This window comes from Gastrolobium bilobum, unplaced genomic scaffold (genome assembly GCF_033153095.1).
Source record: "Gastrolobium bilobum isolate Gb01-03AN ecotype WA unplaced genomic scaffold, APGP_CSIRO_Gbil_v1 utg5259, whole genome shotgun sequence".
NCBI lineage: Eukaryota > Viridiplantae > Streptophyta > Magnoliopsida > Fabales > Fabaceae > Gastrolobium > Gastrolobium bilobum.
In genome coordinates, this window is record NW_026898073.1 from 22,569 (window position 1) to 47,138 (window position 24,570).

The 24,570-nt window shown below is 36.0% G+C and overlaps 4 protein-coding genes across 4 annotated transcripts; 1 reads left to right on the top strand and 3 right to left on the bottom strand.

Moving 5' to 3' along the window:
- Positions 1 to 855: 855 nt before the first annotated feature.
- LOC133312620 (GDSL esterase/lipase At4g10955-like) lies at positions 856 to 3,184 on the top strand. The gene is made up of 2 exons (XM_061513854.1): positions 856 to 1,114; positions 2,046 to 3,184. The coding sequence occupies exons 1-2, from the start codon at positions 1,008 to 1,010 to the stop codon at positions 3,019 to 3,021; spliced, it is 1,083 nt and encodes a 360-aa protein (XP_061369838.1). The 5' UTR covers positions 856 to 1,007; the 3' UTR covers positions 3,022 to 3,184.
- Positions 3,185 to 3,991: 807 nt separating this feature from the next.
- LOC133312610 (conserved oligomeric Golgi complex subunit 5) lies at positions 3,992 to 9,885 on the bottom strand. Its single transcript, XM_061513836.1, has 3 exons — positions 8,697 to 9,885; positions 6,939 to 7,412; positions 3,992 to 5,406 (listed from the first exon to the last, which is right to left on the bottom strand). Exons 1-3 carry the CDS (start codon positions 9,789 to 9,791, stop codon positions 4,468 to 4,470), a joined length of 2,508 nt encoding a protein of 835 aa, XP_061369820.1. The 5' UTR covers positions 9,792 to 9,885; the 3' UTR covers positions 3,992 to 4,467.
- Positions 9,886 to 15,026: 5,141 nt separating this feature from the next.
- LOC133312643 (uncharacterized) lies at positions 15,027 to 15,570 on the bottom strand. The gene has a single exon (XM_061513876.1). The coding sequence runs from the start codon at positions 15,433 to 15,435 to the stop codon at positions 15,247 to 15,249; it is 189 nt and encodes a 62-aa protein (XP_061369860.1). The 5' UTR covers positions 15,436 to 15,570; the 3' UTR covers positions 15,027 to 15,246.
- A 5,971-nt stretch (positions 15,571 to 21,541) lies between these two features.
- LOC133312623 (protein MAIN-LIKE 1-like) lies at positions 21,542 to 23,808 on the bottom strand. Its single transcript, XM_061513859.1, has 6 exons — positions 23,746 to 23,808; positions 23,352 to 23,636; positions 22,670 to 23,280; positions 22,505 to 22,583; positions 22,017 to 22,412; positions 21,542 to 21,934 (listed from the first exon to the last, which is right to left on the bottom strand). Exons 1-6 carry the CDS (start codon positions 23,806 to 23,808, stop codon positions 21,542 to 21,544), a joined length of 1,827 nt encoding a protein of 608 aa, XP_061369843.1.
- Positions 23,809 to 24,570: the final 762 nt, after the last annotated feature.

Genomic DNA, 24,570 nt, shown 5'->3' on the forward strand with positions numbered 1-24,570 from the left:
GGGACGAAAACAAATATTTATTCTTATATTAGTTAGCAACGTATGGAAATGATTAAAACAACGTAGCAGCGCGAATTGAATAGAGAGAAAACTTATTCTTCCTCCCTTGTCACGTACCCATTCACATGCTCTCTTCATCCTTTGTTTCCTTTTTTCATTTGTATAAAAAGAGATGATTGGTTGCAGGTCTGACATTCTCAAATAAGTTAATATCTAGAGACGATGCCTTCACTGTGATATTGTTTGTCTTATGTACTAGTAGTGTTGACTTGTTTATTCACCACTATAAAATAGAATGATGGTGTAGGGCAAGATTTAGGGGGAATAATTGGTCAAACTATTGCATGCAGAGCAACTAGATTATGAGCGAGTTTAAGCGTTGATTTAAAATTTCTTTACAAAAAAAAATTTCGGGGGCGAACCCCCACCACTAAATGTGCAGACATAAAAAAAATTTCCTGGGTCCGCCACTGAGTTGCTCCACATTGGCATACTGGATGGTTTATTAAAAAAAATATATCAATAATTCCAAGTGAGATTATCATAAGGGTTTAGTGTGTGTCTTTTTAAAGAATGTAAGTTGTGTCCTTTTAGTGATTTATATAAAATCTGACCAATCATACTTTGTATAAATCTGAAAAGTTATTTTTTTTTTTCAAATTTACAACAAAAATATTATCAGTTATACCTTATATAAATCACTAAAAGACACAAGTGTCCTTAAAAAATGATAGTTGTTTTTCCTTGTAAAGGGCGTTACGTGCGTTGAAATGAAAATTGACCGTTAGTTGCGCATCGAAAATGAATAGTTCTTTTGAAAGTTTTTTGATTATTTAAGAAAAGGGCAAAGTCGAATAGGATGCCAACTATCTCCAACAGGCTTTCACAATGGAAAGTTAGCACCTTTCCTTAATAGGAGCATACGGCCTTTGTCTGCACAATCATCACCATGCGTTGCAAACAACACAACTAAGAAACCAACTAGGCTTGTGTTCTTTGCTACGTTGATGGCAAACAAGGTGGTTCCTCATGAAGCTCACCCTTATGCCTTTCATGTCTCTGGCCCTCGCAACTTGACTACCCTCAATTGGAGAGACCTTATCAGTTCCAGTTGGTCAGTACCCATTTCAATTCTTGATTGGACTTCATTTATGCTTCAACTTTCATGTGAAAGATTTTAAAATTGTAACTTGTTATTGGGGTGTTGAAAGAAAGCAATATTAGTAGTGTGCATGATGTCTTGTGTGAAGAAGTCTCATTTTGCTGGTATAAAGTTGCAAACTTTATCAAATGGGTTTGCAAAATTCTGGAATTTAAGGGTTCTGGTTGAAGCAACCCATCATGAAATGGAAAAAGATTTCAAAACTTATCAACTGGTTTTTATCTATAGTAACAAATTAGAGATGGATTGCTTGGATTTTAGATATCTAAATTATAGAATTAAGGGGCTTTCCAAAACTATAGTGGTTAATGGTATGTATTTTGTTTTAGTTGCCTTGAGATGTCAATCAGGGACTGCCTTTATAATGTCCAAGTTATAATTTTGGTAATTCTTGATTTAATGTGTCTATTTGTTGTAATCTTCATTCGGCTACCCAAATTCTTAGTTACTGTAATTATTAAGCATTTCGAATAGAGTTTTGGGGACCTGATTTGCAGCAATTCCATAAATGCTATCAGTAATATCAATATGATTATTTTCTAAAGGGATTGGCTACGATAAAGATTTAACTATGACTTGGAATTATGAATTAGCTTAACTTTCGGTAGAGCCATGATAAAGAAAAGAAAGCGTTCACAGATTTGTGTTGTGGATTGCGTTAGAAGCTTTTTTTTTTTTTTTTTTCTTATTCAAATCTGTTTCGGGTCATTTTAAATTTTGATTTATGTCATGGATCTTTGATTGTATGAATTTTGTTGTAGGCATGTTAACATGAGAGTAACATGTTGGCAATAACTCTAGCAAGACCCCTTTACCCTTCATTTGTGACATTCACATTCATTTATTACATTTGTGGACGCTGATAATTATTTTGTTAATACAGGAAGGATGCAAATTATAAACGAACTGTCATTGCCTGCTTTATACAGGCAGCTTACTTGCTTGAACTTGATAGACAGGAGAACAGAACACAAGAAAATGCTCTAGCACCAAAATGGTGGATTCCCTTCAAGTTCAAGCTCACACAAACATTGATTGATGAAAGGGATGGATCCATTTTTGGTGCAATTCTTGAATGGGATCGATCTGCAGCAATGGCTGACTTAGTACTGATTAGACCAAGTGGTGCCCCTAGAGCCGTTTTAGCCCTCAGAGGAACATTACTCAAAAGCCCTTCAATGAGAAGAGATATTGAAGATGACCTCCGTTTTCTTGCTTGGGAAAGCTTGAAGGGTTCTGTTAGGTTCAAAGTAGTTTTGGAGGTACTAAAATCAATTTGTGATACATATGGAAGCAGTAATGTATGCATTGCTGGTCACTCCTTGGGGGCTGGTTTTGCTCTTCAGGTTGGAAAGGTACTAGCAAAAGAAGGGATTTATGTGGAGGCACATTTGTTTAATCCACCTTCTGTTTCACTAGCCATGAGTCTAAGAAATATTGGAGAAAAGGCAGAGGTTATGTGGAATAGACTTAAATCTATGCTTCCTTCAAATAGCAAAACTCAAGTCAGCAATGAAGGAGACAAGACTTCTGGTGTTGGAATTAAGGATGCTAGTTTTGCGGTGGCAAAATGGGTTCCTTATTTGTATGTTAACAGCAGTGACTACATATGTTGTTATTATACTGATGGTGATGGCACAGCAAAGATTGTTAACAAGGAGAATATGGGTCATACAAAGGGACAAATTGCAGCAAAGTTGTTTGTTGTCTCCAAGGAAAAACAGAAATTTCTTGAGGCTCATGGCCTTGAGCAATGGTGGTCAAGTGATGCAGAACTTCAGCAGGTTATCCATAATAGCAAACTCATAAGCAGGCAGCTTAGATCTTTATACACTGGTAATCCTTCCCAAGCAACATAGAGTAACAATATATTGAATTTACTCTGCTACATTGGGAAATCACTCGTTTTCAATGTTAAATAAATCAACCTGTTTTTGCTTGTATTCAAGCCTTGCAACTTCTTGTTTCCTTACTTTTTTTTTTCTGTTTGCCTTTGAAATAAATTGTATCATTTTACCGTTAATGTTGTGTTTAAGGATTGATAATCTTTGAAATATCAATGATAATTGAATTTTGCTTCTAATATCAAATATTTGCATTTCATTTTTATTTTTCTAAATTATAGGATTTTAATCCTAGTTTAGGAACTAATCGAATTCTTGCATAAGAGATTTACTTTCTCCCATACTTATCGGTTGATCTGCCATGAAGAAGACGTTTTGATCGCAGTCCAGTGAACTTGTAGTCGTCGTATATGCTGACCTCTTGTTCAGTGTGATCAGGTACAACAACAAAAATGCCATCTTTTTTAAAAGAAAAAGAACAAGAAAAAAAGGCAATATACCATGAATAAAAGAACAGGATAAATTATTATTAATCTGATCGGTAAACCATGGTTAAGTGAAGGGGGATGAGAGTAAAGGGAATGGAAAGAAAGATGGACATCCTATGGAGAATCGAAGTCGTCCCTTATCTTATATAAGACAAGGCAATATACCGATATCTAAAAGCAGGGGTAAGCTTCGTGCTTTTTTATGAGGTCCACTCACAGAGATACAGTAGATTTTTTTTATGTACCACTAACTTAACATCCAAATCATGTGCATTCATCATTTAAGACAGCATAGCTGTTTTATCTTTTATCTATACTTTGATAGGACCCACTAGTTTAAATGAAAAATAATAACGTAAATTTTTCAACCCAAAAGTAACGTAATTATTGCACGAAGCTGCCACAAACTTCTTGAGAAAAATAAATTGAACAATTAGATAAATATAGTTTACATTATACATGAAAGATATATAAGACAAGATGAAATAATCGACTCCATGTCCATTATAGGGAAGTTCACTACAGCACTTATTTCTATCTTCCATCAAAAAGCTATCTTTCTCTACATCGAATATAACAACAATTTAATAGGAAACTCGAGATTAAACAATAGCAGTAATTCCATTTAATAAAGAGGAAAGAAAGAAAGAATACAAAAGAAAAAAGAAAAAGAAAAACCTATTAAATCACATCAGTGACTTTCCAGATTGCTGTCCAGTGAGTTTTTGAAAAGGGTTTAGTCGCGGAAACATGAGGAGGAAGAGGTCTGCTAGTTCGGCTGGCAAGCATGAGGTACAAACATTTTATACGATTGTACATCATAAAATTTTGTACCCTGTTCTTACCACCAGAACTCGCAAGACTCTTCCTCCTCATGTTTCTGCGACTAAACCCTTTTCAAAAACTCCCTGGATGGCAATCTGGAAAGTCACTGATGTGGTTTAATTTCCTAGACTACAAATTATTTACTGGATCAAGACTTTGAGGAAGCCTGAATCTTTTCAGTCAACGATGAACCCAATTGAAGCATAAGAGGATAAACCGGGCTAAACTCTTTATCTCCCCTGCTCCTTACATTAGCAGCATAATCATCAAGTGTTGCTTTGATACCCTTCCAGATTTGATCCTCCCCTTGAGAATCTAGCCACAATGAATACTGCAATGGTGTTAGTTTGTTTCTTTGCAGTGGTGACTGCAATTCTTGAGGACCACGAGTATACAGATGATGAAGTACGACATTTAGTGGCAGATCTTGAAGAAGAGATGATGATGCAAACTGGGATGTTTCCAAGAAAATAAGTGGACGAAATGCTCGAAGTGCTCGATACGGTGCACCAAGTTGCTCAACAGGGAACAGATTTTGGCCCACAGCTAACTCCAATTCAGCCATATCCCTAGCCATCCTCAACTTGCCAGATTCTGAGAGCGGTCTGACAAGAGAAGCATGTCGGATGAAGAATACTAGAACACGTGAAGCCATACTCTGGACAAGCCTGGTGCAAATGTTCTCTATCCCCGGAGCTGTAGTAGTTCTGGAAGGCAACAACCTAGATAGAAACTCACTGCGAAAGTGAAGAATACACTTTTGGAGATCCTCCATGTAAGGTGATGCATTGTTGTCCATAGCAGCATCCATCCCAAGCACTCCAAAGTTCTGATCATGTATTTGCAATATGCAAGATTCAAGACGATCAAGCATTGCCTGGAATAAAGATGTTACTGAGTCACAGGCAACACCATATATTGCACCTAACGAAGCAGACAACACATCTGCAGCAATACTGGGCATTCCTTTAAGTATAGCTGATATTCGTGTATGAACCTCTTGCAGATGCTGGCACAATGTAAAGTTTTTGAGCTGTGCCTGTGTTGCAGGACCACTTACTTGACGTGATTCAGGACCAGTGGATATCTGCCGTAACAAAGAAAATGAATACTTTAAAGATTAGAAACTATGCTTCTATAATAGTACTTCCTTCTCATGAATAAAATGGACTCTGGGTTTCTAAAGTTAACAAAAATTCATACACAAAAGGGAAAACCGATGCAAAAGGCTCCCCGCCTTTGCGAGGGGTAAGGGTGATCGTTGATTTGTACGCACTCTTACTCTTGTATTTTTGCAAAAAGACTATACACACTCTTACTCTTGTATTTTTGCAAAAAGACTATTTCAAGACTCACAACCTGTGACCTTCTGAAAGGTCACAAAAGAGCAATTTTAACACTGCTCCAAAGCTCGTACACAAAGAAGAAGCAGAAAAAAACGCCTTTAAGTTCCAGAGAAAACATACATCAGCAGCAATTGTTGTATTACAAACCCTCAAACAAATATTAAAAGGGACCAAAAAGATCCGACTCTCCCCCTCAGGAACAAAAGTGGGTGTGACATTGCACGTTCCAGAGTCATGAAGTGTGCATCTCTTAAAATCAATCCCTCAAAAACTAAAACGTGGACAAAGCACTGGGTTAACCACTACCTTTGACTGAAACCTAACACATTTTTGGATATAAAGATTTAATCACAAGAATTTTTAATGCGTGTTTGGATTAGCTTATTTAGTGGCCAAAAAAGCTTTTTTTAAAATAATAATAATAATAATTAAATTCTAAGAGCTTTTGGAAAAAAGAAGATTATTTCACCATAATTAAGAGTTTCCAAACATGCTATAAGTATGTGTTTGGATTAACTTATTTTGTGGGGAAAAACTTTTATTTAACAGCTTCGTAAAAGAGCTTTAAAAAATAAGATTATTTCCCAAAAAAAAAAAAAGAAGCTAAACCAAACATGCAATGAGGGCAACTTGGCCCGGCTGACTCACTAGACCATCTGATCAACTGGGTTCAGATATCACGTCAAAGAACCAAGTTAAAACCACTACACCCTTCAAGTTTCTACCATTTAAACATGACGAGGCTTTAGTAAATACCTATCCTCAGTCATTTTGTCTCCCCAAATCACGAGTCACGACAAATACAACACTTTAGGTAATACTATCAGTAAAATGTTTGATAAGTCTAGCCAATGTTTGATAAGTCTAGCCAAAACATAAATAATTTAACATACTGAAAAAGAAAAAAGTGATTAAGTTAAATAATTGAATGGTCTCTAATCACTACAATGTGATACATACAAGATGAGACACACACGAACTCCTCAATGAAAGAACACACAATTGTTATCTATTGATATATGCATGTAGTTAACAATAACATGATTAATTGTAGTTAGCAAGATGTTCCTTCTTCTGAATATCCATTGTTTCCTTGTCATAAAATATTCTTTTACCAAAAATAATAAAGATGTAAAAGTTTACTTTATAGCCTTTCTGAAAACCTATGGGCTAGCTAGTATTGAATTCCTTCCCGAGCCAATTAACGTAATTCATAAAACATCTTATAAACAGCATACAACACCTTGAATACAATAACATATTTTATATTTACCTGGTATTCAGCCCGTTCTGCAAGAAGAAGCAAAACCTTGCCAATTTCACGCAAAACAAGAAGAGTTAAGCGTGCATCCACCTGAACAGCTTCTATCTCTTCCTGAATTCGTGATATAACTCTTGATATTTGTTCCTTGGAGGGAACACTTCCCCGACTGGACATTGGAAAAATAGAATTGACTAGATCTGAAAGGCGACTCAAGCAATGAGCCAAAAATGCAGTCTGGAATATTTCGACAGCTGAAACTATCTGCTCTTTTCCACTAGAATTAATAGCTGGTAACACTCCTTTGACATCTGTGTCACGTGAAATTCTTTCAAGGAGATTCTCTATCATGGAGTAAAGCTTTGGATATCCCATTGTAAGGATTTCTTTAACAAAACTCGATGCAGTGAAAGCAGACTTCATTTGGCTTGCAAAAGCCTTTGCAATGGCCTCCCAGACCCGATCTGTTAGCATGGGATCACCTTCCTATGCAGCAGCAATCAATGTTAGAAAATGAGGGAAAAAACCAATTAGAAAATAAGAAAGAGCAAACAATAGCAGCTAGAATAAGTACAGTCAATGTTCCTCGTGTAATAACTCAATACTGTCAATGTATAATAGATCCTGAAAACCCCAAAACCTTTAGGAAAGTCCATTGAATGGGTTTCTTCGCAAATGGCATAAAAACATAACATTTTTCAAAACCTTGGATAAAAGGCAAGATAAAAAATGCAATGCAAATTCTTTTACATGTAAAATATTGACCACCTTATTCACGATGTCTACATAAAGCGCAGTAGCGTTTCAAAAGATTGCATATTGATTTTCATCCAATTCAATGCAATCCATCTAGTGCCATTTGATGAATCCAAACCAAATGTGCAAGCATGAACTTTTACAATTTCTTTACCCTGCATCCTATACACGGCGAATTCTAAGAGGGAAAGGTCCTAGACTGTATAATATTGGATAAAACTGGAAGCCTATTTGAATAATTTAACAGAAAGGGAAACAAAATTTGACTTTGATCTCCTTACTCTCCATTTATAGGTTGCACAGTAAAGCACAAGTCACCACACCATATCTGTTAACAGTGACTTTACAGCACACTAAAGGAAAAGAAGACCAAGAGAAAAGGAAAGATAAATGACTTGTGTCGCACAGAGAATTATCACTTTCAGAAAATGAAATATTATTACACTTTTGGGATCTCTAACATTTATGGATCTATTACACTGTTGCAATAGAATCTTAGATCTTTGTCATGTCAGTTTCTACAGAAAAAAATGAACATATATGTTCAGAAATTGATAATTATTGACTCACTTAAAGCTTTTAGTGCAATCCTCCATTTCTTCCATTCAGTTAGGAAGTGTGACACACAAAAGAAAAGCTCCCACACACTAGACTTCACATTAAATCGGGCGCAAAAAACTGAAAATAAAGTATCGTCTTTGTGCTAACAATTTCTGCAAGTTCCAAACTTCAATTCAACCCCCAAAATTTGGATACTTTAACGCAATGAAAATTTTAAACTTTAAGTGAGCCATAGTGTATTCGATACAAAATTATATCTCTAAATCCATTCCATTAGAAAAATTACCCAGTTTAATCACAACAGAAATTTCCACATAGACTTGGGCATTCAGAGGACAAACACTTGGGAGTATATATGCAAGTTATGAATCCAAGTAACACATGATTTGATCAATGCCTAAGATTTTGTTTTCATGTAAATGAACTACGATTACAAATTTTTATCACCCTTACCTGAATGACCTCATCAAGCAGCAAAACGTGGGTAAAGGGATCGCGCTTTTTTGAAAGCACCCTCTGCAAATGCCACACGGCGACAGCAATCGAATGCAATTGATCCATACAATTCCCCAACCTCTGCCACAAAGCTTCCCTAGCCTTAGCCCCTCCTCCAATCTGAGGCGTTCCGGTACCCCTAATTCCACCGGGACCGAATCCACTTCCACCAGATCCCGTAATGGCCTTCATATCCAACGCCACACTCACACTCTTGGAACCCATACCCTTATACTTGTTGATAACTTGCTCCACAGTGACCTTCAATTCACCTAGATTGTAGAAAACTTGCAACCCAGTACCAACCTCAGCCTGATTCAACCCTTCCATTCCTCTTTCCAGAACCTTCATCGCTTCGTTCCTCAACCGATCACCAGTTTCCCTCACCCAATTGACCTCTTCGTCCACGACATCAATGCCGGCGAGGTCGTATTCGTCGCAGAGGCTTAGGATCTCAGAATGCAGCTGCGCGGCCTTGGCCAGATCCAGCTTCTCCGGCTCGGCGGCGGCGGCCATGAGGTCGCGGAGCTTCTTGGAGAGGCGGAGGGCGCGGATGGAGTGCTGGAGGAGCTCGGTGGTGCGGTGGAGGTTGGAGAGTTGTGCGGTCTTGGAGGCGATGGAGCGGTGAGGGTCGGAGAGCTCCGATCGGAGGCGGCGGAGGGAGGATTGGAGAGAGGAGAGTGCGGATCGGAGTGTGGAGAGGGCATGATCGGCGTGGTGGAGGGAGGAGAGTTGAGAGAGAAGATCGTTGTGGCGGGAGAGGACTTCGGAGCGGAGCTGATTCTCGAGGAGGCGGATTGCGTGGTGGAGTTTCTCGGCGGTGGAGGCAGGGGAGCCGGAGGAGAGAGCGGCGGAGGAGAAGGAGGTGGAGGAGAAGGAAGGGGAGAGGAAGGCGGAGAAGATGGGATCGGAGGCTAAGGAGTCAAGTGCGGAGGAGGAAGTGGGAGTGGCGGCGGCGGTGTTGGCGGAGGAAGGGTTTTTGAAGGTGGAGAGGCGTTGAATTGGCGAAGTGGCGGAGGAAACCGGTGACCTTGCCGCCGCTGGTGAGGCCATTGTGGTTTTTGTATTTTGATGAAGCCACCACTTCTTAGTGCGTCCTGTAACTGTAATGTAACTACTACTTGTTCTGTTCTATCATTTTAGTTTGTGTCATTAGTGTTTTATCACTCTGTTGAGTTTGTTCGTTCTACAACATCTTCATTTCTCACTTTTATTTTATTTTGATTTTCTTCTTGACATGAATGTGTTATAATTAATAACTTTCTATTTTTATAAATAAAATTTTTTTAAAAAAATTATTTTTTATTTAAATTTTAAATTAAAAAAATCATCAACTTTTTTTCACTTTATCATATATTTTTTTCCCCTCTTATTTAAAAACACAATTCGCGGTGCAGCCTTCTCTGTCCTCCGTACCAAACCAAAAAAGTAAAAAAAATAATTCTATATTTTTTAAAAAGAAAAATATTAAATCCGTAAAAAATGAAAACAAAAATCTATCTATTTAAAAAAGTAAAAGCTAGAGAAAAAACTTCTCATTTTTCGCGTAATCATCATCCATCATCTGATAAAAATTGAAGCAACCGCTGTAGACTCGTAGATTTGATTTAATCAAAATCAGCCATATTTAATTTTTTAATAGGTTAGGGTGGATAATAAAAAGTGTAACACTATTTCATGTTTTCTTTAGTTCATAAAAAGAGAGAAAGAAAAAGAGATAGTGTTACAAGCTATAGTATGCAAAGGTATGTTCCCTTCATTAAAATTAAAAAATGAGATCCCTTATAATTAGAAGTAGGAGGGTGCTCTTCCTATATAAGTAGATTAGTCTATAAAATTATTGAAGATGCATATTTCTATATTATATCTCTCTAACATTGTTATATTATAATTAAGGATTTAGTGTTTGATATTTTAAATGACACAACTTTATGTCATTTTTAATGAAATTACGTCGTTTTGGTGTGTTTTATCATTTTCTCTAATTTATAAAATTAGAAATAAAAAGAAAACGGAGAAGAGAGAATGTAAAAACTTACCAAAACGACGTAGTTTCATTAAAAAATGATATAACTTTTTAAAATGACAAACATTTTTTCCTATAAAAAAAAAAAAAAACGTGGAATCGGTTCCCCATTTAAGTAGAATAGTCGAAGAAGTAGATCAAATATTTCTTACTTACTTTCTCCGTGGTATTATCCCAAAAGAGATACATTTTTTTTGCTTTGCTTGTATATTTTGCTGAACCGATCCAATTATCAGCAAAAACACAATGGTTCCACACACTCGTTGTCGTAGACAAAGCTTTCTTTTTATTAGATTAAAATTTTCATTTTGAGTGTGTTGGGTCTCTGATAAACAATTGTTTTGTTGGCAAATAATTATGATTCAGAAAAACACAAACCAATTCGATTCATAAAACCAAACCATAACCAAATCAAATCATATTAACTTTAGAATGTGGCAAATTCACTTGTTGTAGAGGTCAGTATGATTTAGTTTTATCTAGAAAATCGAACCAAAGCGATAATTCGATATGATTTTTGAACTGAACCAATTATACTTTTGTTGACTGGTTTTAAAACGGTTCAAAACCGGTTTAGTTTCCTCTGAATCAGTTCAGAATTAATTTTTCCTTGTAACCGGTTCAAAAACAAATTCATGTCACCGTATAGAAATTTTTTGAATACTAGAGAAATGTAATTGATAGGGAAATTGTTGGAAAATGAGTTTGGTAGGAAAATGTAAAAAAAGTTGTTTGGTTGAAAAAAAATTTACCGGGCAAATTAGGTAAGATAAGGGCATTACGGTCAGCTTTTTGGTTGTCTTTTACTCATTTAGCCGTATAAGTCACAATACCACGTTCAAAGTGGAGAAATTGAACAGTAACTTGCTTTCCATTTTGCACACAAATATTAAAATCTAGGAAAATGTGTTTCCTATCAAAATTTTGTAATATTGTGAACCAAACATGGAAAACAAAGAAACCCTATCTATGATGCCTAGGTATCTCCTAAAAAAACCTCAACCAAACACCACCTAGAAGGATAGACAGGGAACATGACCATTTTGCCACGCTTCACAAATTTACAAGACTGCCACACCAACAGTAAATTTTTCCAAAATGTCACGTGGCATATTTCGCTACACTGTGTAGCAAAATATGTTTACAAATAATTCGTTACACAGTGTAGCGAAATATTCCCTGTCAGGTTGCACAGTCAGCAAAAATGACATGTGTCAAGCAGGCAGAATTCAAGCATAATTCGCTACACAGTGTCAACAAAATTCTGTATGCTTGACACATGTCATTTTTGCTGACTGTGCAGCCTGACATGGCATATTTCGTTACACTGTGTAGCGAATTATTTGCAAACATATTTCACTACATACTGTAGCAAAATATGCCGCGTGGCATTTTGAAAAAAATTATTGTTGGCGTGGCAGTCTGATAAAAAAATTTGTCAAGCGTGACAAAATGATCAGTGTTCCGATAGATTGCATTATTATAACAAAGCAACGACAGTTGATCTTAAATTATATTTGTGTACCTAAAAAGATAGAAAAAAATAACACAAATGCACATAAGATTTTTTTTTTTTATTTCTCCACTGATTGTTTGTGTTTGAAGTTTGGTGGGATAAGAGATATTCAAAACCACTTAGCTAGAGACAATTTCAATATCAAACAATTCTCATGATAGAAGCATGTCAAATTCTTGTTTTGTTCCTATAGAACCAGAACCAACAGTGCTGTCTGATGGATGATTAGGAAGAGTCCCAACCATCATGGTCTGAAAAGGGTTCAAAGGTTTTAAAAATTTCCTCAACACCTTCCAACTTTCTCAGAAGTCAGAACAATACTCATTAAAGGTCTCAATTCTGGCCTGAACTGAACACACCATATAGCCACTAACGTCAAGGTTGCTCAAATAATGGCATTCCAAAACTGTAAATATCTGACTCGTGAGTCACAGGAAATGGCAATCAAAGCTCTAGTTCTGCATAACTTGGAGTTCCCCTTCCTCCTATCATGGTTATATGTGCAGCATAACCATGACCAACCAAATTAAAAATGAACAAGCAGAAATTTAGAACATATGAAAAATTCCAAGCACATAAATCAAGTCGTCTGATCTCATCAACACAAACATTTACATAAATCAAGTTGTCAACAACCATGGACGCAAATAACTTGACATTCTGGCTGTAAGACATTCAAGAACAAAGTAACATGACAAAGCAAATCATTTGTTCTCATCATTTACAGAACATGCCAAGGGTCTTGGTCAGTTTCCCATTAACTTGGAGCACCTCAAACAACAAGCAAGAGAGAAACAATATTTCTAAGCTAAAAAGATCAAGCACGTGCTCGGTACAACGTACAAGTGCAAGTCAGCATGTCATTAAGGAACAACGAACCTAATAATAAATGAAAGGTTCACACCTGGAATCAGTTAACATCCCTTAATAGTTAAAGGAGAAAATTCAGTAGTGTGCTTTTTATCTCAAAACATTCCTAACACTTCCAACCACCAAGGAAAGTTATCCCTAAAGTTAAGTTAAATTCAGTGATTGCATAAGCCTTCAAAGAGAAGACAAAGTCAAGAAACAGTAAATACAGGCTTTGATAAGGTTAACTACTCCAACCTGGTAGTTTAAAGTTAAGTGCTTGTAAGTGTCTTTAGATTCTAATTTAAAAAAAAAAAAGTAGGGAGGTTGAGGATTTCCATAGGTTTGTGATAGGACACCAGCAATAAGGGTGTACTATAGGAAAAGGCATAGGAGATCTCAGCTCTTTCGCTAGCTGATTCAGCAGTTCTGTTAGAAGGAAATTTTCTAGAATCTGTTGGAGGAATATTGGGTAACAATGCATATGTTCATATGAGGTTAAATAGAGAATGGCAAGAAGGATAGTCAGACTTTTGATAGGATTGGAATTGGGACTTTGGGAGAGAACAGTAGCCTCTCAAATGCTACTGAGTTATCTGTTTCCTTTCTTTTCTTCAATTGATCCACAACACATTTTCTGATTTGCTGTAATTTTTTTTTCATACCCTGTAACTTCTTCCATCCTTATATGTACTGTTTTCTGGTTTCTTACTAGAATCAGTTCTGAGAAATACAAATTAAGTGTTTAATTTTCCATTTAATTCTATCTTTGTTATTGTAACCTAACAGTATGCTTCCATTGAGCTTGTTGCTGGGATAAATCCATGTAGAGAAGGTTTTGAAAATTCACAAAACTGCTGCGTATTCTACCCACAAGTTCATTTCCATTGAGTTTTAACTTTAGGAGATTACCAAGGGAGTTTGGAATACTTCTTGATATGAGATTTCCAGCCAGAGAAAGCTCTAGTAGTTCCTCTAACTGGCCTAACTCGTGTGATTTCACCAGAGATTGAATTGTGGGCCAAGTTTAACAACCTCGATGCCCAAGTCCCCAACAATGCCATCAGGGTCAATGTCAGAAAAATCATCCCAGTCCCCACTATTTTTAGGCACATAAAACTCATGTGTCACTAGTGCCTAAACTAACTCTCCCCATCTAATATTTTTACATGTTTCATCTTCAGAAATCAGAATCACTAGAAGCAGTATAACTCATGTTACAATAGTTAATTTGTGCATCAATAGGCTCTTCTATATAAGTGGTGCCAGAAAAGGGTTTAGTGGCTCAACATATAAATACAGTTTATCATTATATGCATCTCCATTAGCTTTGAACCATTTGAGGATTGCAGCATCATTTGTCGACCATCATGCTCCTCTCCTCGTGTAAAACCCCATCCATACGACCATAGGTACTAGTATCTCACAATCCAGCTTCAGCCCCACATGACATGACTTTAGAATTCATGTTTGATTCAAATTGAATGAACAAAATAAAGTAAACACAAGTAACAACAACACCAACAACAACAAAAAAAAAAAATTGAGCACTACGAATTGAAATCTACCTCTACGGAGATGCTCGTTCAAATACAAGAACTGCAAATCCTTCAGCTTTGCAACGTTGATAAAAAAAGGGCAGAGTGCAATTTTGGGGAAAGAATTGACTAAAAGTGTAATTTAGAGAAACCTCAACGGTGGTTTCTATTATTTATTCTTTCTATTAACTTTATCTACCAAAAAAAAAGTATTGATCTTTGAATGTAGCGGGGCTTGCTCGCTAGGTCGGATCCGGGTCGGGTACCTAGTTATTCATTATTTCTGCTCCTCTGTTGATTCATTAGGAACTAAAAAACATGAAAAAAATATCAAACTCCATTATCATTGTTCATCTCAAGTGTCCCAAGGACTTGGTCGTTAAGCAAAATATTATGAAATATTACATATAATAAAAGCAGAAAATGAAGATGCCTTTACAATTGACAAGCTTTCTTCTGTACCCTTTTTATGTGTTAATGATGAGAAACCCATCAACAAAACCCAAAAAACAGAAGCAACTAGTTAACTTAAGAAAAAGAAAAAAAAAAAAAATGAATGAATGAAATGTAAGGTGAGACTCAGAAGTTGCAGCCACAGCAAAGGTAGAAGAAGCAGAGGGTGGAAACAAGGACTACACCCTCAGCCACAGAGATAATCTTGAAAACGACGGTGTCCATGATGGTCGTTTGAAGATCCAGTCGCTTCCACCGAAACACAGAAAAACTCCTTGGCCTCACCTTCTTCAACCAGCTGTTCTTCTTCCCCATATTCTTAAACTCACACACATACACACACACAACCAACTCTCTTTCTCTCTCTCTCTTTTTGATTTGGTCTTCTTTGGAATTGGGATACAGAGAAAGAGAGGATGAGTTACTCTTTATATAAAAGAATGAGATGCTTTGGATGCTTCCAAGACAAGGTTGTGGTTGCTGTCTGGCACTCGCTGGCCCAGGAGGATTAAAAGAGGTTGAAACGTCTTAAAAACAGCACTTTCTTCATGGAGTCTGCTTTTCTCACGTTTCTTAGCTGGTCCTTCAAACACTTTGGTCCCAATCATACAAAATTACTCTCATCTTCTTTCCAATTTACCTCTACTGTACTTTCTACTTTCTGCGGTTATATTCACAAATTTTATTTTATTTTTATAAATTTATAAATTACATTATATTTTATGATAAGACTTCGTTCAAGAATATTTTACTGATAAAATATAATATAATTTATAAAAGTTTTTTATAAATATAACATTTCTCATCTTTTCTATTAGGATGGTAGATTAATAGATTGAAGAGATATATAAAATTAAGAATGTCTTAATAAGCAAAATAAAACTGTTCATTGTCATATAATTTTTTTTTATGAAGTTATAAATATTTGTATGGAAGAATCATAATGAGAAACGAGATAGGACATACAAAGACTTGGAAAAAAATTTAGTATTGATTATATAACATAAAAGGGACTTAGAATAATCAAAAACATTATTTTGTTATAGTTCATTTTACTTTTCTAATCAGTGTATATTAAGTTTGTTGAATCTTTTTTTTTTTTTTATAGATTAAGTTTGTTGAAACAAATTACGTTAAATTGTGTGAATTTGTTACGTAATTTCATAGTAAATCTCACTTTTTATGCTGCTTTTTTTTTTTATTAAAACACAAAACCCCTCAATTCAATATTTTGTTTGAATAATTTCATTATAAATGAGAAAAAAATTGTTGAAGAAAACACTTTTGCGAGGTTTTGTAATTCATTCAAATCAAACAGTGAGTGATTGATTTTCCTATTAATATTTTGATAATTTATCTTACGCAACAAGTGGCGGACTCATAAATTTTTTTTATGTATGCATAATTAGGGCGAGGGATTAGGGGCAGCGCCCTCGAAGATTTTTTTTAAAGTAAATTTTAAATGTATTAAAAAATATATAAACAAAAAAAGAAAATTTTAACTTAACCCAATAGGTGCAGCTCAGTTGGTTCCCTCACGCTGAGTTAGTGGGGTTGGACATGTGTTCGATTCTCGCTAAATGCATTCTTGGGGAGGGGGCTGAACCTTTAGCCATCACTGACCCTCGCACTCCGGATTAGTCTCATAGCCGGCTCAAAGAGTCGAAGCTTGTGAGGATACCGGAGGGAGCCAACTCGCCTCAAAGAGGTAATTAGGGTTGGGTAACTCCAAAAAAAAAAAATAACTTAACATAAAAAGACCACTTCAAAAGTAAAACTTTGGAGAATCAACTATAGTTTTAAAGAAATAATCGATAATGATAATTAAAAAATAAATAAACACCACAAAAAGATATTTGTAAAATATAGTATAATTGTAGGGGTTAACTGATCAAAAACACACATCTGTCAATGTCTATTTGATCCAAAGTTGGCTACTTTTATTTTACAAAAAAACGTGAAAAATCTCATGCGATTCTCCTTCACTTGATGAAGATTGAATTTTAGGAATCATTGATGTCTATTAAGATTTGGAGCTAATAAGATTTATGTTTCAAAAAAAGAAGAAGAGAAAAAAGCAATGAGATAGGATTTAAACTATGAGCTTTTAATTATAGGAGTTTGTTGGGTTAGACTTATGTTTTTTTTTTTTCTTTTCAATCTTCCTAAATCTTTTTTTTACTTGACCTAAATCACTCGTTCTTTTGAGAAAAAAAATTCTCAAACTTTTGTGTCTGTGTGTTCAGACAAAAGCAACAGTGTCAGTCGACCATTATATGCAACACATAAGAAAAATTAATAGAATCCAATAAAAAAAATGAATTCCATTCATTTTTGTACGTGTTATATAAGATAGAAACATAAAGACAATATCCCTTAATATTTTTAGTTGAGTGAAGCACCCGTTTTCCCGCAATGTTGTCGTGCATGATTATAAAGACGGGCCTTAATTTTCTTTTTCCTGTTTTTGAATCTTCATAATGTTGGGAGTGATCATGATATAGCTCGCTAGGATCATATCATCATCAAATGTAAGCATAACTAGGCTTTTCTTGAAGGTTGATATAAAAAAGGCAAAATCTGAATCATAACCCAACACAACCTGGACCGCTTGTTAATGGCATGATTCACTCGTACATTCATTTTCGTTTGTGTAATTTTTTTTTTTTAAATTAACTCAACCTTAATTAACTCGCGTTGGCTATTTTCAATACCTTTATAAGTTTTTATTTTTTGAGTCGGCTATAAATTAATCTGAAATATGAAATGAATCAAATCGAAATGTTTTCTTTTTTATTTATTTAACTCTTTTGTTATCAATTCAACTATTAGCATTTGTTGGTGTGTCTAGTTTTCATACAGCTGTTCTTCAAATTCCACCCAATTCCTGTGCACGTCATCGCTCATCACTATTTGTCTTTGTACGATTTCAGTTTCGGGTACTTGCAAAGTGTGTAACAATAAGTCTCAAACAAGGATGAAGAAAAAGATATAATGCAAACGATAATACATATATTTATTGGGTTTAGCATGTATCATTTTAAGGAGGTAAATAGTATCAGCCACGCAGCTGACCCAAAAATTTAGGTGCCACAAAAATTGACATATCAAATTATTAAAATATTTATCATAATTACATAAATTTATCAGAAAAAAAATTTACTATGAATTCTAACATAGTTATCTAAATTATATACTAAATAATATCACATAATATTAAAAATTCAAATGAACAATTGTGGTTGATTATATATCAAAGCAAACATATAAAAATACATTAACATTTTCGGTAAACATTTCAAATATAAGAATTTCACTTTTATCCTACAATATAATAAGTAATGAACCAAACATTATCCTACGGATATAGAAACACACAAATATAATAATTATATGTATAATAAGTATTGTCTTTCGTCTCCTCTTTCATTATCTCCATTCCTTAAAAAATTTCAATATCTCACTTTAGAAAACATTGCCCTTGTTTGCAACAACCATAAGCATGAAGGAAAGTTCTCACATTTGGGAATTAGGTTTTTGAGTATTCTTTGTGTGTGTAAAAACACAAAACACAATAATTCAATGGACCTTCATATTCCATAATTATAGTCCTATTATTCATTTAGTTTCATGATTATTACTTTCAAGGGTCAAGTGTTTGTCCTTTTGAAGGACACAAATTGTATCCTTTTAGTTTTTAACATTATGTCTTACCGGTAAGACATAGTTATAACGTTAGCTGAAGTGACTGAGAAAATAGAAAAAAAAGCAATTTTTTATATTATAACTATGTTTTACCGGTAAGATATAGTGTCAAAAACTAAAAAGAAACAACCTTGTGTCCTTTAAAAGAACAAACCATTTTTTCTTCTTTTAAATGGTTTTATTTGGTTTAGTTGGGCCAAATTTTAAAATAGGTCAACTAATCATTTTTGTGATTAAGTTTAGAAATTTTTCTTTTTTAAAATAATAGGAGTATGAATAAATAACATAACTGATTAGAATAAAGTAAATAAAAAATATACAGGATAAAAAATAACAAGAAGGTAAAACACAAAAATAACCATACTATACATGTTTTTTATTATTTGTTTGCATTTAGATGATTCGTTGTTACTTTGTATTGAGTATTTGATTTTCTATTTAGGTGGTTCCAAATTATAATTTTTACCTTAGTTAATAATATAATAAGTAAAAAAAAAAAAACAGGTGCCAATGCACCTGCTGGCTTGCATGTGGCTACACCACTAAGTTGTATTCTTTTAATTTTTTATTTTATGTATTCCCGATAGTTTATAGTTATAATATGAAAAGTTATTTTTTTACTTTCTACATTAGCTGATGTGACTGAATAGAGAAAAAAATAACTTTTTTATTATAATTATGTATTACCGGGAGTACATAAAGTATAAAAACTAATTTAATTTTGACGAAAATTTATTTAAAATTTTGCAAATTATCACTTAATCATGTTATTGCCTCATTAGATAATATTCTCTCACAATAACTATTTCAAAAATTACACTTTTTTAATGATATGATAATTACACTTTTTTTTTTGTAAATATAATTACACTTTTTTAATAATATGATAATGCATGATTAAGTGATAGTGTAAATTTTTGGGTTATCTTTTTCTACAGTCAATGTAGATAACTTATCTACAGCGAGTTCAAAACGACGTCGTTTTGAGGCAAAAAGCAAGGTATTTTTGTAATTATAATTTATTTCAGGGTTATAATAGTCTTTTTCATTATAATTTTTTAATTTGTAAACCCAAAACGACGTCGTTTTAGGAGTGAATGTAAATAACTTATCTACATTCACTTTAGAAACATTAAATCCAAAAAAATTTCATCAGCGTATCAAAACAAAAACTAAATATTTTAAGATTTTTCTTAAGAAAAAGACATCTTTGGATTTCTTAGTTGATTATTTCTTTTAACTTCATAGAATAATTAAGGCTTTAACGGCAAAAAAATTAATTTATTACTTTTTTAATAAAAAATTATGAATAAGTTGTCGTTTTGCAAAAAATTACGAATCTATAGCACCCAAACACGCCCACATGGGGCGTGTTCTGATGGAGAGAGACACGCCCATGTGGGGCGTGAGCTTGTGAAGGAAACACGCCCAACGTAGGGCGTGTGTGGTCACGCCTAGGATAAGGCGTGTTCAGTGGGTAGACACGCCCAAATATGGGCGTGAGTAACTAAACTGTCTGCTATTTAAACACCCACCCCCCTACACACTCTTCACAATTCTGTCATTGTTATGCTAAACTCTCTGATAGTTTGCACTTGTTTACTCATATTTTGTTTTATCTTTTAAAATTTTGATTTTAAAAATGAGTGTGAATTCTGATACTATTCGTGTTGTTCTATATTTTAACGGTAGGAAAGAAGAAGGTCGTCGTGGTGTTATTTTTGTAGGGGAGAAAAGGCCATCACGTATTAAACGAAACTCAACGGTTACTGAGCTGCATCAGAAAATACGTCAAAAATTATGTCTTCAAGACAACCAATTTGATCACTCTTGTCACGGCAAGGTTATGGCAATGTGAACAATACATTAGCTTGCAAGTGGTCGATGACGAAGACATCGATATGGTAATGGAAGAGTTCTTGAACCAGTGTAGAAAGGATTTCTTAGAGTTGTATGTGGATACTACAACCGCGGAGGAAGTTGTCATACCAATGAGGTCAGTTAGGTCTACTTCTCCTCTTAATGCATCATCATCTGTTGTTCCTGTTGTTAACATGTCTGAGGAAGATGAAACATGACCCTACTTCTCCTCTTATGCATCATCATCTACTTACTCCTTGCATGCTAATAGAAAAATTCAAAAAACAGTCCACAATAGTCAGCGATAGCACAGTACACAATTACAACAGTCCCAAAAAACCAGTCAATACATCAGTCCATGTAACTAAAAATAAAAAACAGTCAATACATCAGTCCATGTAACTAAACAAAAAAACAGTCAATACATCAGTCAATACATGAAATAAAACTACGACCAACGAGGCCATGGCCTATCACGTGCCTGACGTGGGGGTAATCGACGCCTAGACTGAGCCTCTATAGCCTGTGCAAATGCGTCAAGACATGGCTCCTCGTCGTCAACCGCCTCTGGAACATGAGCTGGTGGAGTCGTGCAAGACATGTCAGGTGTAGAAGCAACATATCCACCGCTCGCAGATGGTATAAAATCATGTTGTGCACTAACATGTGTAGGCCAATCGCCTACTCCGTTTGTGGTCAAGTCCAAGGTCTGGCACCACTCCGTAACGTCTTCCATATTCCACTCCTGATACTCTGTACCACAAGAAGGATCCTGAGAGACCGGTACCCCACCAGATGCGCATGCCATGGGGCTAGCCTGATAAACCTGCTCACTCTGTGTAAACCCCTGGCCATATTATGGACTTGGCTGGCTATCATAATACTGCGGCGGAGGAGGACCATGGTACATAGGCTTTGGCCCGCCTGCTTGGCTCAGCACTGGCGGTCTAAACCAACCCTGCATATCAGTGCGCGGTCTAGGAGCAATAATAGGATCGGGTATCGCTCGAACCGATTCTCGCTGTCGTCCTAGTCCATGCCCCTCCTGCCTGCCACTGGGCACCTCAATGGTCAACATCGGCTCCTCAACAGTCTGCGTAGGTGGAGCCTCTGGCCCTGGCTCCTCTACTCGTGCCGACTCTCTGAATATGGCAATAATGCGACCAATCTCGTCATGGACCCACTCTAAGCCAAAGGCGGGGAACTGATCCGCAGTAGTCGCAAAATATAGCATCTCCAACCCATCAATCTATAAAGAAATGAAACAACATGATATAATTAAAAATTTATAAACACATAATCATATTCATAATTGAAGTGTCAAAACTTACTGCTCGTCCAACCCTGGCAGCTCTCCTGGCGACAAACCGTTTCCCTCGCTGTCTGTACCAGTGTAGGTACTCATGGTTCGGGGACATCAACCCGACCAGTGCAGGGGGAAAACGTATAGACGTATCCCTGATCGTCCATCGATGTATGAAGGGCCTCAACTTACGCTCCCAATTATCATCCTTCTTCCCTCGCAGAGTTAGATCATGAACACCCTTAAGCTTTCTTGGTCTCCGCGGTATGGGCTGATCAAAACCAAATTGTCGCATACATCGATCCGGTTGAGCGTACTCAACTGTATGGAAGCAAATGATAGGAGTAATGGACAACCATAAGTACCGCTCATGATCAGAAACAAACAATGTTGTATGGTACTCTCCGTATGGCTGCCACACAACCTACATATAAAGAAATTAGTAACAAGTACACAATTACCACCAACTATAATATGTAAATAAATAAAAAACAATTAATAATAGATATCACAAACCTCGTCTCTATAAAGCGTGTCAAGGTTTGCCCGATACCAAGACTGCTCATGTGGCTTAAAGGGAAGTAGGGAATTAAACCTGTAATGGAATGTGTAAACCATTATCATACTCATTCGACAAATGAACATGTAACAATTTAGTCAATATGAGTTAATAAAATATACCTGTGACCAAAATGCCACTCCGGGTGGGTAGGCTGCGGGATAGGTGGTGCAATGGGGGGGAATTTAATCCAAGCCCATATCTGCAGTAATACGTGACAACCACCCAGATTTACAGTCCGCGGGTTTGTTGCCACACATAAATGTCTAAAGAGATGGGCGAGAACCGCAGACCCCCAACTGTATCTGCCAATGTCCGTAAAGTCCCCTGCAAGCAGTGGAACGTAACGACAAGCAATTTTGCTGCCATCTGATCTGTCACACACTAACCATGAGCCTAATAGCCGCAAAATGTGTGCCTTGGTGTAACGCCTCACCTCCTCTGGATTGTGTGCTACTGTAAACCAATCAGCATATATCTTGTCTAAGTAAGAAATACGTAGATCGCCTCCGTGAATGTCTGTGCCCGCAACTGGGGCAGTCCCAAAAACCTGCTGACACATAGAAATCCAATCCAATGCTGTAGATCCGGTAACTGCCTGCCCGTCAGTAGGCAAACCAAGTATACCAGCCACGTCCTGTAATGTAACGGTCATCTCTCCCTGCGTCATGTGAAATGTATGTGTCTCCGGTCTCCAACGCTCAACCAAAGCAGAGATCAAAGGGGTATTGATCTGAAGGAAAAACAACAATTATACAAAGTCCACATACGGTAATTTAATTAAGCTATTTATACATTACATACCTGAACATGACTCATACGTGCCACGTGTATGAACCCAGCCTGTGTCAAATAGTCAGCGACAACGTCTGGTATATCATCGTGATGGGGTCCCCCCTGAAGTTTCCCTCGCCTCGTCTTTAACCCCCTAACCGTATCCTCGTTCCACACAACTTGTGAAACGTGACTGCGCTGTGTCCTCTTACGGAGTACCTCCCACCTATATGGACCAGGAAGTACATGCGTACAAGGATCGGATGGCTCAATTCTCAATTCTCTTACATAGGTCACAAATATTTTTCTAACCCCCTAACAATTAAATAAAGTCACAAATATTTTTCTAACCCCCTAACAATTATCTAAGTCGCTAATAACTATCATATATTAATTGCTGTTAATAAAAAAAATAAACAATAACGCAGGGAGAACACGCCATATCGTGGGCATGTCTCTCTCTTAGAACACGCCCTACTTTGGCCATGTCTTGTTCAGAAGCTCACGCCCCACATGCGCGTGTCTCTCTCCTGCCGCACACACCCTAACTTGGGCGTGTTTCCTTCACAAGCTCACGCCCCACATGGGCGTGTCTTTCTCCATCAGAACACGCCCCATGTGGGCGTGTTTGGGTGCTATAGATTCGTAATTTTTTGCAAAACGACAACTTATTCGTAATTTTTTATTAAAAAAGTAATAAATTAATTTTTTTTGCCAGGCTTTAATGTTTCTAAAGTGAATGTAGATAAGTTATCTACATTCACTTCCAAAACGACGTCGTTTTGGGTTTAAAAATTAAAAAGTTATAACGAAAAAGACTATTATAACCCAGTAATAAATTATAATTATAAAAATACCTTGATTTCTGCCTCAAAACGACGTCGTTTTGGGCTAAATGTAGATAAGTTATCTACATTGACTGTAGAAAAAGCGAACCCAATAATTAAAGGCTTTAATGTTTTTAAAGTGAATGTAGATAAGTTATCTATATTCGCTCGCAAAACGACGTCGTTTTGGGTTGAAAAATTAAAAATTTATATTGAAAAAGACTATTATAACCCTGAAATAAATTACAATTACAAAAAAATCTTGGGTTGAAAAAGACTATTTCCCCCTTCTTTCCCATTCTCTCTCCTCTTTTCTCTTTCCTCTCTCCTCTCTTTTTTCTCTCACTCTCTCTTCCGAGCACATGTGTGCCGGAATCACTACATATTATCTCATCTTGCACAAGGGAAACAACGATTATTAC

Coding starts and splice junctions, on each gene's coding strand:
- LOC133312620 (XM_061513854.1), top strand. CDS start 1,008: ATGGCAAACAAGGTGGTTCCTCATGAAGCTCACCCTTATGCCTTTCAT. Junction 1,115..2,045: donor GACCTTATCAGTTCCAGTTG/GTCAGTACCCAT, acceptor TTGTTAATACAG/GAAGGATGCAAATTATAAAC.
- LOC133312610 (XM_061513836.1), bottom strand. CDS start 9,791: ATGGCCTCACCAGCGGCGGCAAGGTCACCGGTTTCCTCCGCCACTTCG. Junction 7,413..8,696: donor TGCTTGATGAGGTCATTCAG/GTAAGGGTGATA, acceptor GCTGCTGCATAG/GAAGGTGATCCCATGCTAAC. Junction 5,407..6,938: donor CAGAACGGGCTGAATACCAG/GTAAATATAAAA, acceptor TTGTTACGGCAG/ATATCCACTGGTCCTGAATC.
- LOC133312643 (XM_061513876.1), bottom strand. CDS start 15,435: ATGGGGAAGAAGAACAGCTGGTTGAAGAAGGTGAGGCCAAGGAGTTTT.
- LOC133312623 (XM_061513859.1), bottom strand. CDS start 23,808: ATGGCCAAAGTAGGGCGTGTTCTAAGAGAGAGACATGCCCACGATATG. Junction 23,637..23,745: donor ATATGGCGTGTTCTCCCTGC/GTTATTGTTTAT, acceptor TTTAATTGTTAG/GGGGTTAGAAAAATATTTGT. Junction 23,281..23,351: donor CACGTATGAGTCATGTTCAG/GTATGTAATGTA, acceptor TTTTTCCTTCAG/ATCAATACCCCTTTGATCTC.